Source organism: Panthera onca, chromosome C1 (genome assembly GCF_046562875.1).
Source record: "Panthera onca isolate mPanOnc1 chromosome C1, mPanOnc1 haplotype 2, whole genome shotgun sequence".
Lineage (NCBI taxonomy): Eukaryota > Metazoa > Chordata > Mammalia > Carnivora > Felidae > Panthera > Panthera onca.
This window is the reverse complement of record NC_138346.1, coordinates 187,266,319-187,282,306: the sequence shown is the minus strand read 5'-3', so window position 1 is coordinate 187,282,306 and position 15,988 is coordinate 187,266,319. Positions and strand designations below refer to the sequence as shown.

Here is a 15,988-nt window from a genome sequence, read left to right as displayed (position 1 = left end):
AGCAGATGGTTACTTCCCGGTGTTCTGCTGGTAATGTGCCAGGGAATAAAGCAGGTATAGTGTCTGCCCTCATGGAGCTGATAGTTCAGCAGTGGGGACAGATGTTATGTACAGTTGTGATAATGATTTATCATGTGTTGGGTTTCCTTGTGCAGTTAAGAGAAAATGACCTCAGCCTGAGGTCAGAGGATATGGCTGGGGTGGGGGTGTGGCTATAGACCCTGGTCCTATATACATCTAGCTGGCTTTCCTTGGTGGTGAGTGAGCCTTTTGAATATGATCCCTTTTGAGTCTGGGGTTTCTGGGGTTATCTTGGGCCTTATCTCAGTGTTCCTTGTAATAGCTTTTATTGAATTATGCATTGGCTTTATTCCATCATTTTGTATGAACTCGCGTTGTAAGAAATAGCCATACAAGAGTCACGCTTATGTATTATAGAAATGTTGTAGAAGTTACAGTCTTCAACGTCATATAGGATCCCCTTTTATTATTAGGACCCATAGGAGAAATTTCTTCCTGCTGACTGTTTCATATTTGCTTTTATATTTTGGTCTTCAGTCGCCCCGAAGCACCCTGCTGCATCACGCTTCAGGTCTCCACACAGGTATTCTCTCTACCTGGAATGCCTCATTCCAGGGGTTTGTGGGGTTTAACCCTCACTTATCCCTCAGCTGTTAGTCCAGGTGTCACTTCTTCAGGGAAGCCTTCCCTAACCAGCCCCCCGTCCCCTTCCAAACTCGGTCTGATTCTTTTTTTTTTTTTTTTTTCATTTCTTTTAATGTTCATTTATTTTTTGAGAGAGAGATACAGTGCGAGCAGGGGAGGGGCAGAGAGAGAGGGAGACACAGAATCCGAAGCAGTCTCCAGGCTCTGAGCTGTCGGAGCCCGATGCGGGGCTCGAACTCACAAACTGTGAGATCATGGCCTGAGCTGAAGTCAGACGCTTAACTGACTGAGCCACCCAGGTGTCCCTCGGTCTGATTCTTAATAGAGATATTCAAAGCACTCTGTTTCACTCAGACAATTTTTAGTTGGGTGATTTGTTGTTTGGTAACTTTTTTTTTTTGTCTCTTAGACTGATGTTAGGGAGACCTGTGAGGGTAGAGACCATGCCCTTTTGTTTGTGGCTGTATCTCAAAGTCATAGCATATTGTCATGCCCAATAAATATTTGCTGACTGGTCAAATGAATGAATGTGCTGTGGGTACTAAATCTTGTGACTGTTCATTTTCTCCTTTCCTTTGGCAGTTTGGGAGCTCAAGCCTTCTTGATTCCACCTGTGGCATATGCACAGGTCCTCATGGCATGCGTTTTGTGCACTAACATTCCCCGGACTATGTAATATTTTTCCTTTCTTGACTTCTTCATTTTTTAAAAAATTCCAGTGTGTCCTGTAAATTCCTGTAGGCCATTTTAAGCCCTTCTGGGGAAGAAATAATAAACAAATTGGGTATATGAGTAGGAAAAGAAAGGGAGAAGTCAAAGGGAAATGTTAGTGCCTTTAACCAGCTGCAGAAGAGTTTTCTTTTGCATTGTTTTAATTTTATTTTCATTATAAGAAGGGGGAAAAAAAGTAAATTTGTCCCCTAGTTTTGCAGGAAATGCCTCTGAAGAATTTGAGGCCTGTCTCTGCCCTGAGGCGTTCCTCCCAGTGGTGGGAGGCTAGGGGCTGGGCTCGGTAGGGCCTCCTGGCCCAGTGGATGGGTGGGCATGGGCCTGTGGAGGCTGTCTATGCAGCTGAGTTCCAATCCAGTTGATTTTCCCTCATGGGGGAGGGTTTGGGCAGAGTCAGTGGGAGCTTGGATTTTTTTTTTTTTTTTTTTTTTTTGTCTTTTTAACTCTAGCAAGGAGAAAGAAATGAACTTGTCCTCTTGTGTTGCAGATTCAGTGGTTCTTTCCTTTGACTCCGCTGGACAAACACTAGGCGCAGGTACCAATCTTCCCCCCTCTGTCCTTTCTGCACTCAGCACTTGGCCACATTTGAAGTGGAGCCTGGTGAGGTGGGGGAGGGGGTCTCTGGGAAGGGCAGTGGGATATCTCAGGATTGTGGGAAAGTCTTATGAAGCTTTTCTGGAGACTTGTGGTCTCAGAAGTGGGATGTAGCATCTAGAAGACTCTGCCAGTTGCTTAAAGAATTTGCAGTAGATGCTCCTTCCTCATTCAGATCCATCCAGGTCCATAGAACAGGAATCTGTTTCCTGAGCACAGATTGCGGCCTAGAGGGTGGGGCAGAGGGCATTAAGAGGCCCGGAGCTCCGGGTATGTTGGAGTAGATAATTATCAGGCCTCTCCAGCAAAACCTTAGGCTGAGGAGAATGTCCCGGCTTCCTGCGGACATACACTGTTGCACGTTTGCACGCACATCCCATGTACCCCAATATACACCCCCTCCAGGGTGTGCACTTTACTGTGTACTTGTGCCAACCCACATGCATGTCATCATGCTGTCTCTCTTCCCTGTGTCGAAATGTGGGACCCACATATGGACTTACAAGTCACCTTTGACACCAAATCACTCCGGCTCAGTGGAGCTTGGCAGTGAGCAGAAAGAGACGTCGTTTTGATTCTTCACCTTGGCTGACATCACGTTCGTATGGGAGCCCCAGGACGACTTTCCTTTGTGAGAAGAGCATCTCCGGGCATCAAGCCTGCATTTCTAGTTGGAGATAGTGGGCCTTGGTGGTGGGTGCTGCCTGTGAACAACAGGGAGACTTTGCTGGCCTGCCGAGGGCAGTTAATTGAATCCGTGTAGCTGTCCTTGAATGCAGCAGATTGGTGTTTCACAGAGCAGCCCTGAGGCTTTGACAGTTGTGGCCATGTGGGCAAGGGGAGAGGTGAGTTCAGAGACTATAATCACTGCTACCACTGCTTACTAAGGGCCTACTATGTGCCAACACTGTGGTAGGTGCTTTATACACATCGTGCAAGGTGGATAGTGTATCTTTGATTACAGATAAAAGAAACTAATGCTCCCAAAGGTAAAGTAACCTGTCCAGGACCACTCTTATCTGTCCACCTCTAGAGCTCATACTCTCTCCCTTGCTATCTTGCTCTTTCATACTTTGTATGCTTGAGGTATACTCCACTCAAATGCTGAGACAAGAGAGATCACTTTAAGATAGAGTGGACAGACAGAAGGTTCTTAAATAGACACAAAAGTTGTGTCTGCTGCTATAGGAAAAGATCGATCGCTTTTGCTGTATTAAAGTTAAGAACTTCTCATTCACCAGGAAGACACCATTAAGAGAATGAAAAGGCAATCCAGAGTGAAAAAAAGATATTTATAACATGAACAGCCAACAGAGGGTGTGTTTCCAGAATAGAGAGCTACAGAAATCAACAGGAATAAAGAAACAACCCAGTATCAAAACAAGCAAAAGGCCTGAGTAAGCACTCCATGAAAGAGGAAATCCAAATGGCCGATAAACTTATGAAAACGTGTTCGGTTGCATCGCTGCCTAGGGAGAGGCAAATTAGGATTACCTTGAGATACCACTGCACATCCACCAAAGTAGCAAAACTTGAAAAGCTCCATATTCCAGTATTGGTGTGGATGTGGGACAGTGGAAACTCTGGGTCTCCACTGGTCAGAGGGTAAATTGGTTGCAATCCCTTTAGAAAAGACTATGTAGTATCTAGCACAATTTGAATATACACATACCTCATGAGCTGGCACTTCCTCTCGTAGCTATATTCCCTACAGAAATGGATGCGTCTGTATGTACCAGGATATATGTACAAGATACATGGACAGGAATCTCTCTCATTGGCTGCAGCTAAAGGCCTGGACAGGTGCATTTAGCAGCTATTTGAGGACTCTGAAATATAAAGAGTAGTAGGCAGATTGGGGGAAGAGACCAGAATTAAAAGCACTACCACGCTGGCAGTGAATTTTTCATTTTTTCCTCTGGTATCCCATGTCCTCAATGCAAGGCCCCAAACCCAGCAGTGCCTGTTAGAGGACAGCCAGAGAGAATTCCAGAAGACCTCTAGTTATGGCTCTGGGGCGGGGACGGGGCTCTGAGACTCAGACAGAGGGGGAAATTCCAAAGGTTGGTTTTATTTTCCTCCCTTTTCCCTCGTGCCTTAGACGGCAGGCAGCCCCACTATAGTGGTGGTGGTACCGCCTGTGACAGCAGTGGGGTCGCCAAGCACCTAAAACTGAAAAAGGGAAATGTTCCTCTCTGATCAGAGGAGCTGTAATCCCAGGATGGTGGGGGCAGGGGGTGAAATCGGTTGCTCTTTTTCCTCTGCCTTCCTGCTGCTGGGGCCCAGATCTGGGTACCGTTCAGGAAATGTGAGGGAGAAGGCAGTAACTAAGATCTCAGCTGTCTAGCCAGAGGTCCGAGAGGGGGAGGCCCGATGAACTGGAAATCACCAGGAGAAAACAGGGAAGAGCTCAGGAAAGCAGCCCTTTAAAGTTGTTTATGAACAGCTAACCGCTGAGCTGTGCACGCACGCATCTGATTCTAGCAAACGCCAAAGACTCTGAGAAGTGGTCCAAGGGATAGACCACTGACTGAGTCCTAGACTGGACATTGGGTGGTGTCCACAGAGGACCCACTTGAGGAGGCTTTGAAAATGGAACTGGCGTTGAAACTATAACCTATGGAAGGCTGGTCAAAACTTGCCACCTAAATCCAACCTGGTTGAGAGTCTGGGAAAACAAAAATGTCAACACTCTCCACTGGATTTAAACAAGACCTAAATGTTCATAACCTCATATTCAAAATATCCAGGATACAATCCAGAATTAATCATCATGTGAAGGACCAGGAACATCTCAACACAGATGTTGGAATAACCAGACACTTCCTTTAAAGAAGCTGTTATGAAAATGCTCTCCAAAATAAGGGCAAACGGTATTGATGCAAAAAAGATAGAAACTGTTAGCCACTACCCTCCAAAAAGGAAATAAAAAGGAACCAAATGGAGATATAAGAAAAAAATGCAATAGTTGAAATTTTAAAAACTGAGTGGACTCAATAACAAAATGGAGATGAAGAACAAAGAATCAATGACCTTGAAAGGAAAGCAATAGAAATTACCCAATATGAACAACAGGAAAGAGTTACAAAGTTGAGCAGAGCCTCAGTGACTTGTGGGACAACACCAGAAGCTTTGCTGTCTGTCGTTGGAGTCCCAGAAGAAGAAAGTGCAGTGCAGAAGAGATACTGCTAAAACTCCCCAGGTTTGGTGCCCACCTGGGGTTTATCCTAGAGATGGAAGGCTGGGTCAGCATTCAAAAGTCACTCAATGGAGTCCACCATGTTCACTGTCTAAAGAAGGGGAACCACATGGTCATGTCAATTGGTGAAGAAAAAGCATCTGACAAAGATTCAGCATCTACTCGTGACAAAAACTCTCAGCATGCTTAAAAGGGAACTTCTTCAACTGGATGTGGGGCATCTACAAACAGCCCACAGCAAACATCATGCTTCATGGTAAAAAACTGTTCTCCCCCAGAGATCAGGAACCACTCCTAAAAGTCCCAGCCAGTGTGGTGAGGCAAGAAAAAGAGACAACAAGAATATAAATTGGAAAGGAAGGAATAAAACTGGCTCTCTTCACAGGTGACATGATTGTTTACATAGAAAATCTCAAGGAATCTACAAAAAAAAAATCCTAGAACTAATAACTGAGTTTAGCAAGATAAGAAAGAAGATCAAAATGTAAAAATTAAAAATATATTTATATATGTTAGCAATGAATAATTGAAAATAAAAAATTAGGGGTACCTGGGTGGCTCAGAGGGTTGAACTTCTGACTGGATTTTGGCTCAGGTCATGAGCTGTGGGATAAAGCCCTTTGTGCTGTGCATGGAGCCTGCTTAAGATTCTCTCCCCTCCCCCCCCCACCTTTGCTCTCTCTCTCTCTCTCTCAAATGAAAATAAAAATACATAAATAAAATAAAAAAAATAAATTAGCAGTAGCCCTCCTGTCCCCAAACCAAAATAGTTACATATAAATCTAATGGAATGTGTGTGGGATCTGTGTGCTCAAAGCTGTTCCTCTCCCATGTTTTTGTCCCCATCTGCCCAAGTGTTCAAGCCACAGACCCGGAAACCTCTTTGATTGTTGCCCCTCCTCTCCCTTTCTCACTTTTTCTGTCTTCACAATGTGTTCTTGTCTAGCCTTTTTCCAGCAGCTCTGTCCAAGGTACCATCTTCTCTCCCTTGGATAAGGAAACATCTACTGGTCTCTCTGCTCATTTGTCGTTTCCCAGTAGTCCATTCTCCACATTGTAGCCAGAGTGATCTTTTAAAATGTACATCAGATCATATCTTGTTCCCACTGAAAACTCTCCATTGACTTCATGGTACACTTAAAATAAGACCCAAACTCCATGACCTATAGGATCTGACTTGCTAGCTCCTACTGTGGTTTCTCTTGAGTTTTCTCAATGCTTAGGCCATTTTGTCCCTCTCTGCCCTCAAGCCACATTGTCATTCCTGTGAATCCATGAATATGCCAGACCCCTTCCTGCACCAGGGCCTTTGTACTCCATGCCTCCTGCCTCTAGAATGCTTTACTCCTGCTTTACATGACTGTCCAAGGTCTGTGTTCAAATGTCATTCTGCAGAAAGGCCTTCTTGGATCACTGCGTCTAAAGTAGTCTACTCTCTTGACACCCAGTCCTTCTCTAAGAGAGTTTGTCTTTATTTCTTCTTAGCACTCATCCTTCCTTCAAATTATCTGCTATTTACTTGCATACTGTCAGTCTCCCCCAGTAGAATTTGGCCAGGGACCTTGCCTATCTTATTTATCACTGTGTCCCTGGTACTTAGAACAGTACCTGGCATATAATAGGTGCTCAGCAAATATTTGTTGAATGAAAAGTAGGAAAATGGAAACCGTAATGTCCATCATGTAACACATACTTAGGGATTACATAGAAATGGCACATCCGTATGGTGAAATGGACTCCAACAGCCATTAAAAATGATGCAGTCTTATGTTTATTGACACAGAAGACATTAGGGATATTGCTGAGTGAACAAAACAGGAACAAAGAACATGTATATTGAGGCCACACGTAAATAAAATTATATATGCACGTTCACACATGTATTTATGGAAAGAGATTTCTGTGAAGGTAGTCACCAAAACGTTTGAAGATATTAACTTTAGAAAATCAGAATTTCAAATGGTGCTTACTTCATGCTTTCAAAATCCAAATGTAGGGGCACCTGGTGGCTCAGTCGGTTGGGCATCCTGCTTCAGCTCAGGTCATGATCTCACAGTTTGTGGGTTAGAGCCCCGCATCGGGCTCTGTGCTGACAGCTCAGAGCCTGGAGCCTGCTTCAGATTCTAAGTCTCCTTCTCTTTCTCTGCCCCTTCCCCACTTGTGCGCGCTCTCTTTCTCTCTCTCTCTGCCTCTGTCTCTCTCTCTCTCTCTCTCTCTCTCAAAAATAAAGAAACTAAAAAAATAAAATGAAAATCCAAATGTAAAAAAACTTATATGGTAAGCATGTGTTAACCCTAAACTGGGGAAAAAATAAAATTATTTTTGTTTGGAGAGAGGGACTCTGTCTTATTTTATACAATAATTGCTTGGTGATTATTTGTACTTCTCTACCTACTAGGTGGTAAGCTCCATGAAGTTTAAGATACAAATTGCAGAGTGAGCCATTTTTTTTTTCCTGCCCCAGCTGCTCTTTTGACGTGTTTTCCACCAAAATTCTGCTGCAGCTTCACGCGAGATGGCCTGACATGGTCTGGACACGCTTGCTATCATGAATAGAATTGAATTCACTGCATGCCCTGCTCTGGACACTGGACATTGCTATTTTCCCAGGACAGAGGGGAAATGGGTACATGACCCCTTTGCCTCCACTGGCTGGGCTGGGGCTTTTACCTTCCAGGGGAGGTTCCACTTTCCTTTGTCCCCAGGTGTGTCACAGCTGTGCTGTGCTCAGAGGGAGCGTGGTGCAGAGTCACAGGAGATCGGGGCTTATCAGGAGTTTCTTGCGAGGCCCTCTCTGCCCCCATGCCGATGTGCACCCGTTTGAGATTGGATTTCAGTGTGTGAACTTCTAAGTTATTTTACTGGGTCACTTAATTTAGTCTAGGTCAGTGAATTTTTCTGTTTATTTTATGATACTGCTTTTCCTATTTTAGTTTGTCTTTGATTAATTGATCCTCCATTATGATTTATTTCCCTGACTTGAGATGATGTGGGAGCTGTTTGCATTTTGGCCAGCCCCTCTCGGGCCGTGGTTAACTCCCGTGATTCACGTGGGGGGCAGCAGCAATTACTTAATGAACATCTGCTTTGTGCAGAGCATAGGGACAGCTGGTGGGAATTTCTGGCGGTCCCTTAGAATGAAAAAAGGAAGTGGGTCACTGGAGACCAAAAATGCCAGCAGCACAGTTGGCTCGCGACATGCACCTGTGTTCCCAGAAATTCCATTCTGGGGCTCAGTGGCCTGCTGATGAGGCTAGAGTAGGATACTTGGCTTGGGGAACTTTCAGGGAGGTCTCCCTTCATTCTAGAAGAGGATCTCGCTGTGTCATGCAGTGCTCCCAGCTGTTTACACGTGAGAGAGAACAGAGGCTGAGAGTGATACTAATTTGTACACCATGCTGAGATAAACAGGAAGACACTGTGTGTAAATCGGGCATTGTGAAAGCATTCATAACTTTCTTTTTTTAAATGTTTATTTATTTATTTTGAGAGAGAGAGCAGGGGCAGAGAGTGAGGGAGAGAGAGAATCCCAAGCAGGCCCTAAGATGTTAGCGCAGAGCCTGAGGTGGGGCTTGATCTCACAAACCATGAGATCATGACCTGACCTGAGATCAAGAGTCAGATGCTTAACTGACTGAGCCACTCAGGCACCCCAAGCATTCATAATTTTCTTTTCGGAATTATGAACAAAGTGAAATACAAAGTATTATGGAATATATTAAATGTTGAATTGCTATAAAATAAATATTTTCCAAAATTTTTTAAAGTTTGTTTATTTTGAGAGAGAGAGACAGGCAGGGAGGGGCAGAGAGAGAGGGAGAGAGAGAACCCCAAGCAGGCTCTGCACTGTCGGCACAGATCCCAGTGCGGGGCTAGAACTTACAGACCATGAGATCGTGACCTGAGCTGAAACCAAGAGTCAGACGCCTAACCAACTGAGCCACGAAGGTGCCCTAATATTTTCAGATTTTTAAGTGAAAAGCTTGAGCTTGTTTCAGTGTTCATAAATTTTCATATCAGGGTTTGAGCCTCAGAGGTGGTCAGTTTTCATAAATGTTCCATATATGCTTGAAAAGAATGTGCATTCTCCACTCAGTGGATGTAAGGTAGTCTATATCGGTTCAAATTTATTAATTGTTCTGCTCAAATCCTTTGAATTCTCACTGATTCAGAGAGCCTGGTTTTTCAGTGGTTGTGTTTCCCATTATGATGACAAGAGACTTGTATATTTCTCCTTGTAATTTTTGTGAATTTGGCCTTTTAGAGAGAGAGGCTTCGTCACTAGGTACATACACATTTGAGCACATAGCCCCCTTTTGTTTATGTCCAGTTTCTGAACCTTCTAGGAGTTTATGTGAGCTCAGAACACTGACCTAGTCCTTTGGAATGGAAATGGAAGAGTTAATGGTTAATTTCGGAGACCTGAGTCATTTGAAAAAGCACCGTGTGCATTCACAGGTCTGACTTGGTACAGGTGCAGGAGGAGAAGAGCAGATATTTGCATTATCCATGCCACTTCCCACCTGGAGCCAGGCAAAGGACACACATGTGCTCCTCGGCCAGGGGGTTTTGTACTGCTGAGCTTTGCAGCCTGGCTAAGGCAGGAAGCCCAAACCACCAGACTAAACATCTCTCCTTCACTGCATAGCTGTGGGCTTGCTGCTTTGACACCTGAGGAGAGAATACCTTCAGGTGCTGGGGGTGCTGTATATGCACATCAACCTACATTATGCCTGGCTGACTGGTGAGTCCCAGAGTCTTCTGTACTTACTACAGATTTGGGATCAGTGGACTGTCAGTGAGGCCCAGGCTTTACTGCCAACTTCCCCAGATGTGAGTTGACGCTGAAGAAATGCTCAGACTAGCATTTCCGTATTGTAAAACCGAATTCACATGCAACTTCAAAAACACATTCATAAACAGTGAGATGCTCTGCGATCTGCAGATTTGCCTTGCGCAAACCCGACGGTAGGAAGCTCTGCTCCTGTGTCCCAGAGCATTATGCCTCGGCCTTCCTGATTGCTTTCTCTGGTTTATATTTCCTGAACACTAGACTTAAGCTTCCCTGCTAGTCCCGGAACTCTATGAGGAGCTGGGCACAGATCCAACCACCAGTACCAGCTTATGAATATGAGAGTGGGGTGCTTGTTGGTAAGATCCCCGGGTGTGCTGGAAACGGGCAGTCAGAAGCCTCAGAAAGTCTTTGTGGAGGAAGTTAAGTTTTAGGCTATTATAAATGCCGGGAGGGAATTAACCTTGGCAAGTGTGGAGTCCTCAAAAGGGAACCCCAAAGTAAAAGCCAGAAACCGATACAGGGGAGGAGTTTCCCCAGAAGAGCAGGGCAGCCTCTGCATAAGCAGAGGTGACTGTGATGCAGTTATCTGTAGGGCTGGGAGCAGAAGTGGCCAGAGCACTGCAAAAGGTGGTGGGCTAGTGACAGATGAAGCCACTGATGCCACCATTGTTATGCTCTTAATGTTGCCCCCTTGCAAGGGTGGAGGAAGACAAAGAATCCAGGTCTTGAGGTTACTATTAGACTCTCTTGGTCATTAGGTCACTCCCTTCATTCTTCCATTTGCTTAGCACATTTACGGAATACCGCCTCTCTGCCACACCCCATACGAGGGGCTAGAGATACAGATACATATAGCTAGGATTGTTTAATTGCAAGCAACAGAAACGGAACCCGGCTAGTTTAAAAGAAAAAGGAATTTACTGGAAGGACACGGGTACCCATAGAATAAAATTAAGCGTCAAACAGCCGGCCCTCAGGACACAAAGGCAGTGCCAGGAATCTAGATTGCAACCAGTGGTCCATTTTTTCAGCATCCTGTTGCTCTCCCCAGTGCCACGCCGCTTAAGAGAGAAGGGTCCGGCTAACCTAGCTGTTGTCGAGTGCCCCCACTCTGGACAGGCAAATCCCACTGACAGTCTCACCACTTGCCTGCTGTAGAAGAAAGGCAGTTCCTTAAAAGAAATTCAAGCGACTTGTTTCCAAGGGGAGGCAGAAGTGCCGTGAGGGCAAGTAATCGTTGATGCTCTAATGCTGCGTTCGAGGAGCATGTAAGAGTGGGCACATCCGAGGCAGGAGGGTCAACAAATGCTCTTCTGAAAGAGAGTACGTTTGAACTACAGTCTAAAGGATAAGCAGGAATTAACACGAGTAAAGAGATGAGAGCACATTTCAGGCAGAAAAAAGCTGCTTCTACAAAAGAGTCCTATGCCGAGGGAGCTCACGGCTTATGCAGGGAACTGAAGAAGGCTGGGATGGCCTGAGCAGCAGGCACAGGGGGCAAGATAGTGGAAGATGGAGATGGAAAGGTAGCTAAAAGCCAAGCCATGAAAGGTCTTGTGGCTCTACAAAAATACCTGTTAGATTTTGCTTCGGTGACAACCAAAATCGTGAAGGATGAGTGGGTGTTTGCCAAGTCAGCAGGCTGAGGGAGGGCATTACAAAGAGAGGTAACGTGGTCTGAGTAGCTCTCAGGCATAGAGGCTGCACACAGAGGAGTGATGGAAGGTGAGGCTAGGGAGACAGGTACAGAGTGAGAGGTGGCTGTGTGGTCTAAGCAACAGTGCATATGCGGCAAAAGCAGTGGCCGTGGTTTAGGGAACAGGATCTGTATTTAGAAATGAGAAAGAGTATACCAAACATGTCTGCCTTGAAGTACTGAATGGCAATGGCACTAGCAAACAAACAAAACAAAACAAAAAACGTGGCTGGGGAACAGGGTGCGCATAAATCTGATTTGCGGCATTCTGAGTTTGCGGTGACTGGATCATTTAGGAGCAATGCGTAGGAAAGAACCAATGTGGAAAGGGGTTGGGAATAATGTTAAAATTTTTTTTAATGTTTATTTATTTTTGAGAGAGAGAGACAGAGCATGAGCAGGGGAAGGTCAGAGAGAGAGAGGGAGACGCAGAATCCAAAGCAGGTTCCAGGCTCTGAGCTGTTGGCACAGAGCCTGACACAGGGCTTGAACCCACGGGCCGAGAGATCATGACCTGAGCTGAAGTCGGACACTTAACCAGCTGAGCCACCCAGGCGCCCCAGGAATAATGTTTTAAGTGAAAGGAAAAGCGGGTACAAAGGGCTGGAGATTGTAAAGATACTTAGGAGGCAAATAAAATAGTTCAGTTTGGTCAGAGCATAGACTTTGGCAGGGGCAGGGTGGCGGTAATATAGGGACTCCAAAAGTAAAGTTGGAATGGTCACTGTAGGTCAGATCCTGAAGGACCTTATGAATCAAGAGACTGGGATTCGTTCTTAGAACAGTAGAGGCTGTTCAAAGGTTTTAAGCAGGGTTATGACATAACCATGTTTGTCCTATAGAAAGATAGCTCTGATCACATCAGGAAAAATCTATTAGAGGGGGACAAGACAGGAGGCAGGAAGCCTAGCAGTAATCCAGATGAGAGGTAAAGCTGGCTTCTTAGAGAACAAAAATGAACAAAAGTAAGTGGGTTGGAGATCCATTTAGAAGATGAAATTAAAAGGACATGGTAATTCAAGCACTCCAATGTTTATAGCAGTGTTATCTACCATCGCCAAATTATGGAAATAGCCCAAGTGTCTATCAATTGATGGATGGAAAATGAAGATATGGTGTATATATATACAATGGAATGTTAGCCTTAAAAAAGAATGGAATCTTGCCATTTGCAAGGACATGGATGGAGCCAGAGAGTGTTATGGCAAGCGAAATAAGAGATAGACAAATACCATATGATTTCGCTTACATGTGGAATTTAAGAAACAAAACAAATGAGCAGAGGGGAAAAAAAAGAGAGAGAGGCAAACCAAAAAACAGACTCTTAACTATACAGAACAAACTGATGGTTACCAGAGAAGATGTGAGTGGGAGGATGGATTAAATAGGTGTTAGGGATTAAGGAGGGCACTTGTTGTACTGAGCACTGGGTGGTGTATGGGAGTATTAAATCACTATGTTGTACACATGAAGCTAATATTACACTGTATGTTAACTAACTGAAATTTAAATAGAAACTTAAAAAACGGACATGGTAATTAAATAAGAAGGAAACAGAAATCAAGTAATTCTCTCAGGTTTCAAGCTTGGGCAGCTGGGTGAATAGTGGTACAATTCATTAAGGTAGGGAATACAGGAGGAGAACCAGGCTCTACAGGTATGTGAGTTCTGTGATTGTGAACTCTGTGTGGGGCAGCCTGAGTTTCGGGTGTCTGTAGGAGGTGGAAATGTGCAGCAGACAGCTGAATATATAAGTCTGGGACTCAGGAGAGGGGTTGGGCAGGAATGAGAGGTTGGGTTTGGGTGCGATGGAAGGATCGTTGGGCAGGCTAACCTGAATAGTTGAGTGGGGTGAAGTCTACCCTGGATAAGGAAAAAGCAAAGAAAGAGGGAAAACAACAACAACAACAACAACAACAAAACAGACAAAATATATGAAAAAATTTTTTCTGACATTGAACAATAGGTAGCACACAGCACTGGTCTCTGAAAGAAGAGGAACAAATGAGGTTAGCCCTATAATTGTCCAAGCTAACAGCCTGGATGGAGTTTCCAGACCCCTGCACAGGGAAGAAGAACCCATACAGGATCCTAGAGTCTTCCTAAGAGGAAACAGATTTGAGAATTTGAGAGAAGGGCTGCCAGAATTCATAAGTACCAAAGAGGGAAGAGCTGCACACAGAGACAGCTCTAGAGATCTGTAGAGGGTCCCCTTAGACTCACTACAGTTCACACAGGGCTGGGAATAGTGGTGAAGCATCATAATACATGGGCATCCATGGCACATTCAGAAGGGCATTGCCTTAGTCGTGGGGCAGTGTTAGCAGTGGTGCAAAATTAGCCCTAGATGAAAGTCCACTTTGCCTCTCATCTTAATCCTACAAAGCTTGAAAGCAAGCCTTGAAAGGATCCAACTGTTTCCAAGTAATTTAACTGCACCTCAAAAATAAATAAAGAATGCACAAATATTCTGTGCTCAGCAAAGTAAAATTCACATGGCTGGCATCCGGTCAAGAGTGACCAGGCTCACCTGAAGCTACTATAATACTGTATGTTAACTATTCCGGAATTAAAATTAAAAAGTGTGTGTGTGTGTGTGTGTGTGTGTGTGTGTGTGTGTGTGTGTGTGTGTAAAGAATGACTAACTAATTCAGAAAAGCATGAAAATACAACCCATAATGAGAAAAAAACAATAGAAATAAGCCTAGTGATAACACAAAAGATAGAATTAGTAGGCAAAGACATTAAAACATAGTCCATATCTTCAAGAAGGTAGAAGAAAGCATGAGAATATTAAGGAAAGACATATAAGACACGAAAAAGAAATTTAGAGGTGAAAAAATAGTGTTTGAGATGAAAACATACTGAATGGGTAAACAGGCAATTCGACACTGCAGACGAGATGGATAAACAGGCAATTCGACACTGCAGAAGAGAAGAGTAGTCAACTGGAAGATATTGCAATAGGAAGTATCTAAAATAATAAGAGAGCAAAATTACTGGGAAAAAAAAGTAACAGAACATCAGTGAGTGGTGGGGCATCAAGCAGCCTAATACTTGTGTCACTGGAACTCCCCCAGAGAGGGGAGGGCAGAAAATTTTTTGAAGAAATAATGGCCAGAAATTTTTCAAATTTGATGAAAACCATAGACCCATAATAGATCTAAGAAGCTCAAGGAACCCCAAACCCAAGAAAAGTGATGAAAAAAAACCACCACAGCACATCAGAAGAACTTCCCCCTCATGGCCACAGGGACTTGGCATCTGACAGAAAAAGCAGCTTCCCCTTGAAAGCCACAGGAAAAGTGAGGTCTCATATGGCAGAGCGGGGCTTCAAGTCTGCAAGGAGGTCGAGGGAGGTAAGCCAGAGCGCATTATGAGAAAGATTTTAAAAGGAGATTGGTGGGGCGCCTGGGTGGCTCAGTCGGTTGAGCAGCCGACTTCGGCCCAGATCACGATCTCGCGGTCCGTGAGTTCGAGCCCTGCGTCAGGCTTTGTGCTGACAGCTCGGAGCCTGGAACCTGTTTTAGATTCTGTGTCTCCCTCTCTCTGACCCTCCCCCGTTCATGCTCTGTCTCTCTCTGTCTCAAAAATAAATAAACGTTAAAAAAAAAATTTTTTTTTAAATAAAAGGAGATTGGTCAGGGAAGAAAAAACCCACGGCAGAATGAGGATGGGAAGGAAAAAGTCCGAAGCCCATTTTAACAGTGGTCCATTTAATATCGTCCATGGCTATACCTATTTTCTGCGGAGACTGAGCTAGCTGTATGTTTTCCAAAGACTTCCTACTGTTCCCGAGAGCCTGCATTTGTTCAGGACGGCATGTCCGTTCTTCTGGTAAATTCTTCTAACCACATGTGTAATGTGGGAGTAGTAATTTTTTTACAATCCTTGCTTCCTGTCACTGTGATTAGAGCGGGTGTGAGGAACAGATGTACACAAGGCCACTCCTGGCCCTTCCCTGGGAGTTTTGCCATTTTGTGCAGAGACCGAGTCTCAGTCCCTTTCAGAGGCAAAGCTGAAGGTGTGTATCTGAAGGTTGCCAGCAGCATGTTTTCTAACTGAGGAAGGAAGCTGGTCAGGGGAGAGCAATGACTCAGGGAGGCGCAGTGGTGGTCCAGTCACTTTCTGTGGTCCCTGAAACCTTCTGTACCTTGACCCTTTCCACACTGGTTGCGTGAACCATTACATTGCCCTTTTTGCCTAGATTAGTACAACCAGTGTATTGAACGTCCAAGACACATCAGGAGATAATCAAAGCCGGTTTTATTTTGTCTCCCTGTGCCCTCTTAAAATGTTTTCAGTGTGG

General features: G+C 44.5%; 1 protein-coding gene across 4 annotated transcripts in view; it reads left to right on the top strand.

The window, feature by feature from the left end:
• Window positions 1-15,988, top strand: part of ST3GAL3 (ST3 beta-galactoside alpha-2,3-sialyltransferase 3) — a 201,004-nt gene that overhangs the window by 82,505 nt on the left and 102,511 nt on the right. For 2 of the 4 annotated variants that reach the window (XM_060621875.3, XM_060621877.3), the window contains exon 3: window positions 1,883-1,930. The exons of the other annotated variants lie outside the window; for them this stretch is intronic. In XM_060621875.3, coding sequence (XP_060477858.2) covers window positions 1,883-1,930 — 48 coding nt within the window. The remainder of the gene's footprint in view (window positions 1-1,882; window positions 1,931-15,988) is intronic. 4 annotated transcript variants of the gene reach the window in all.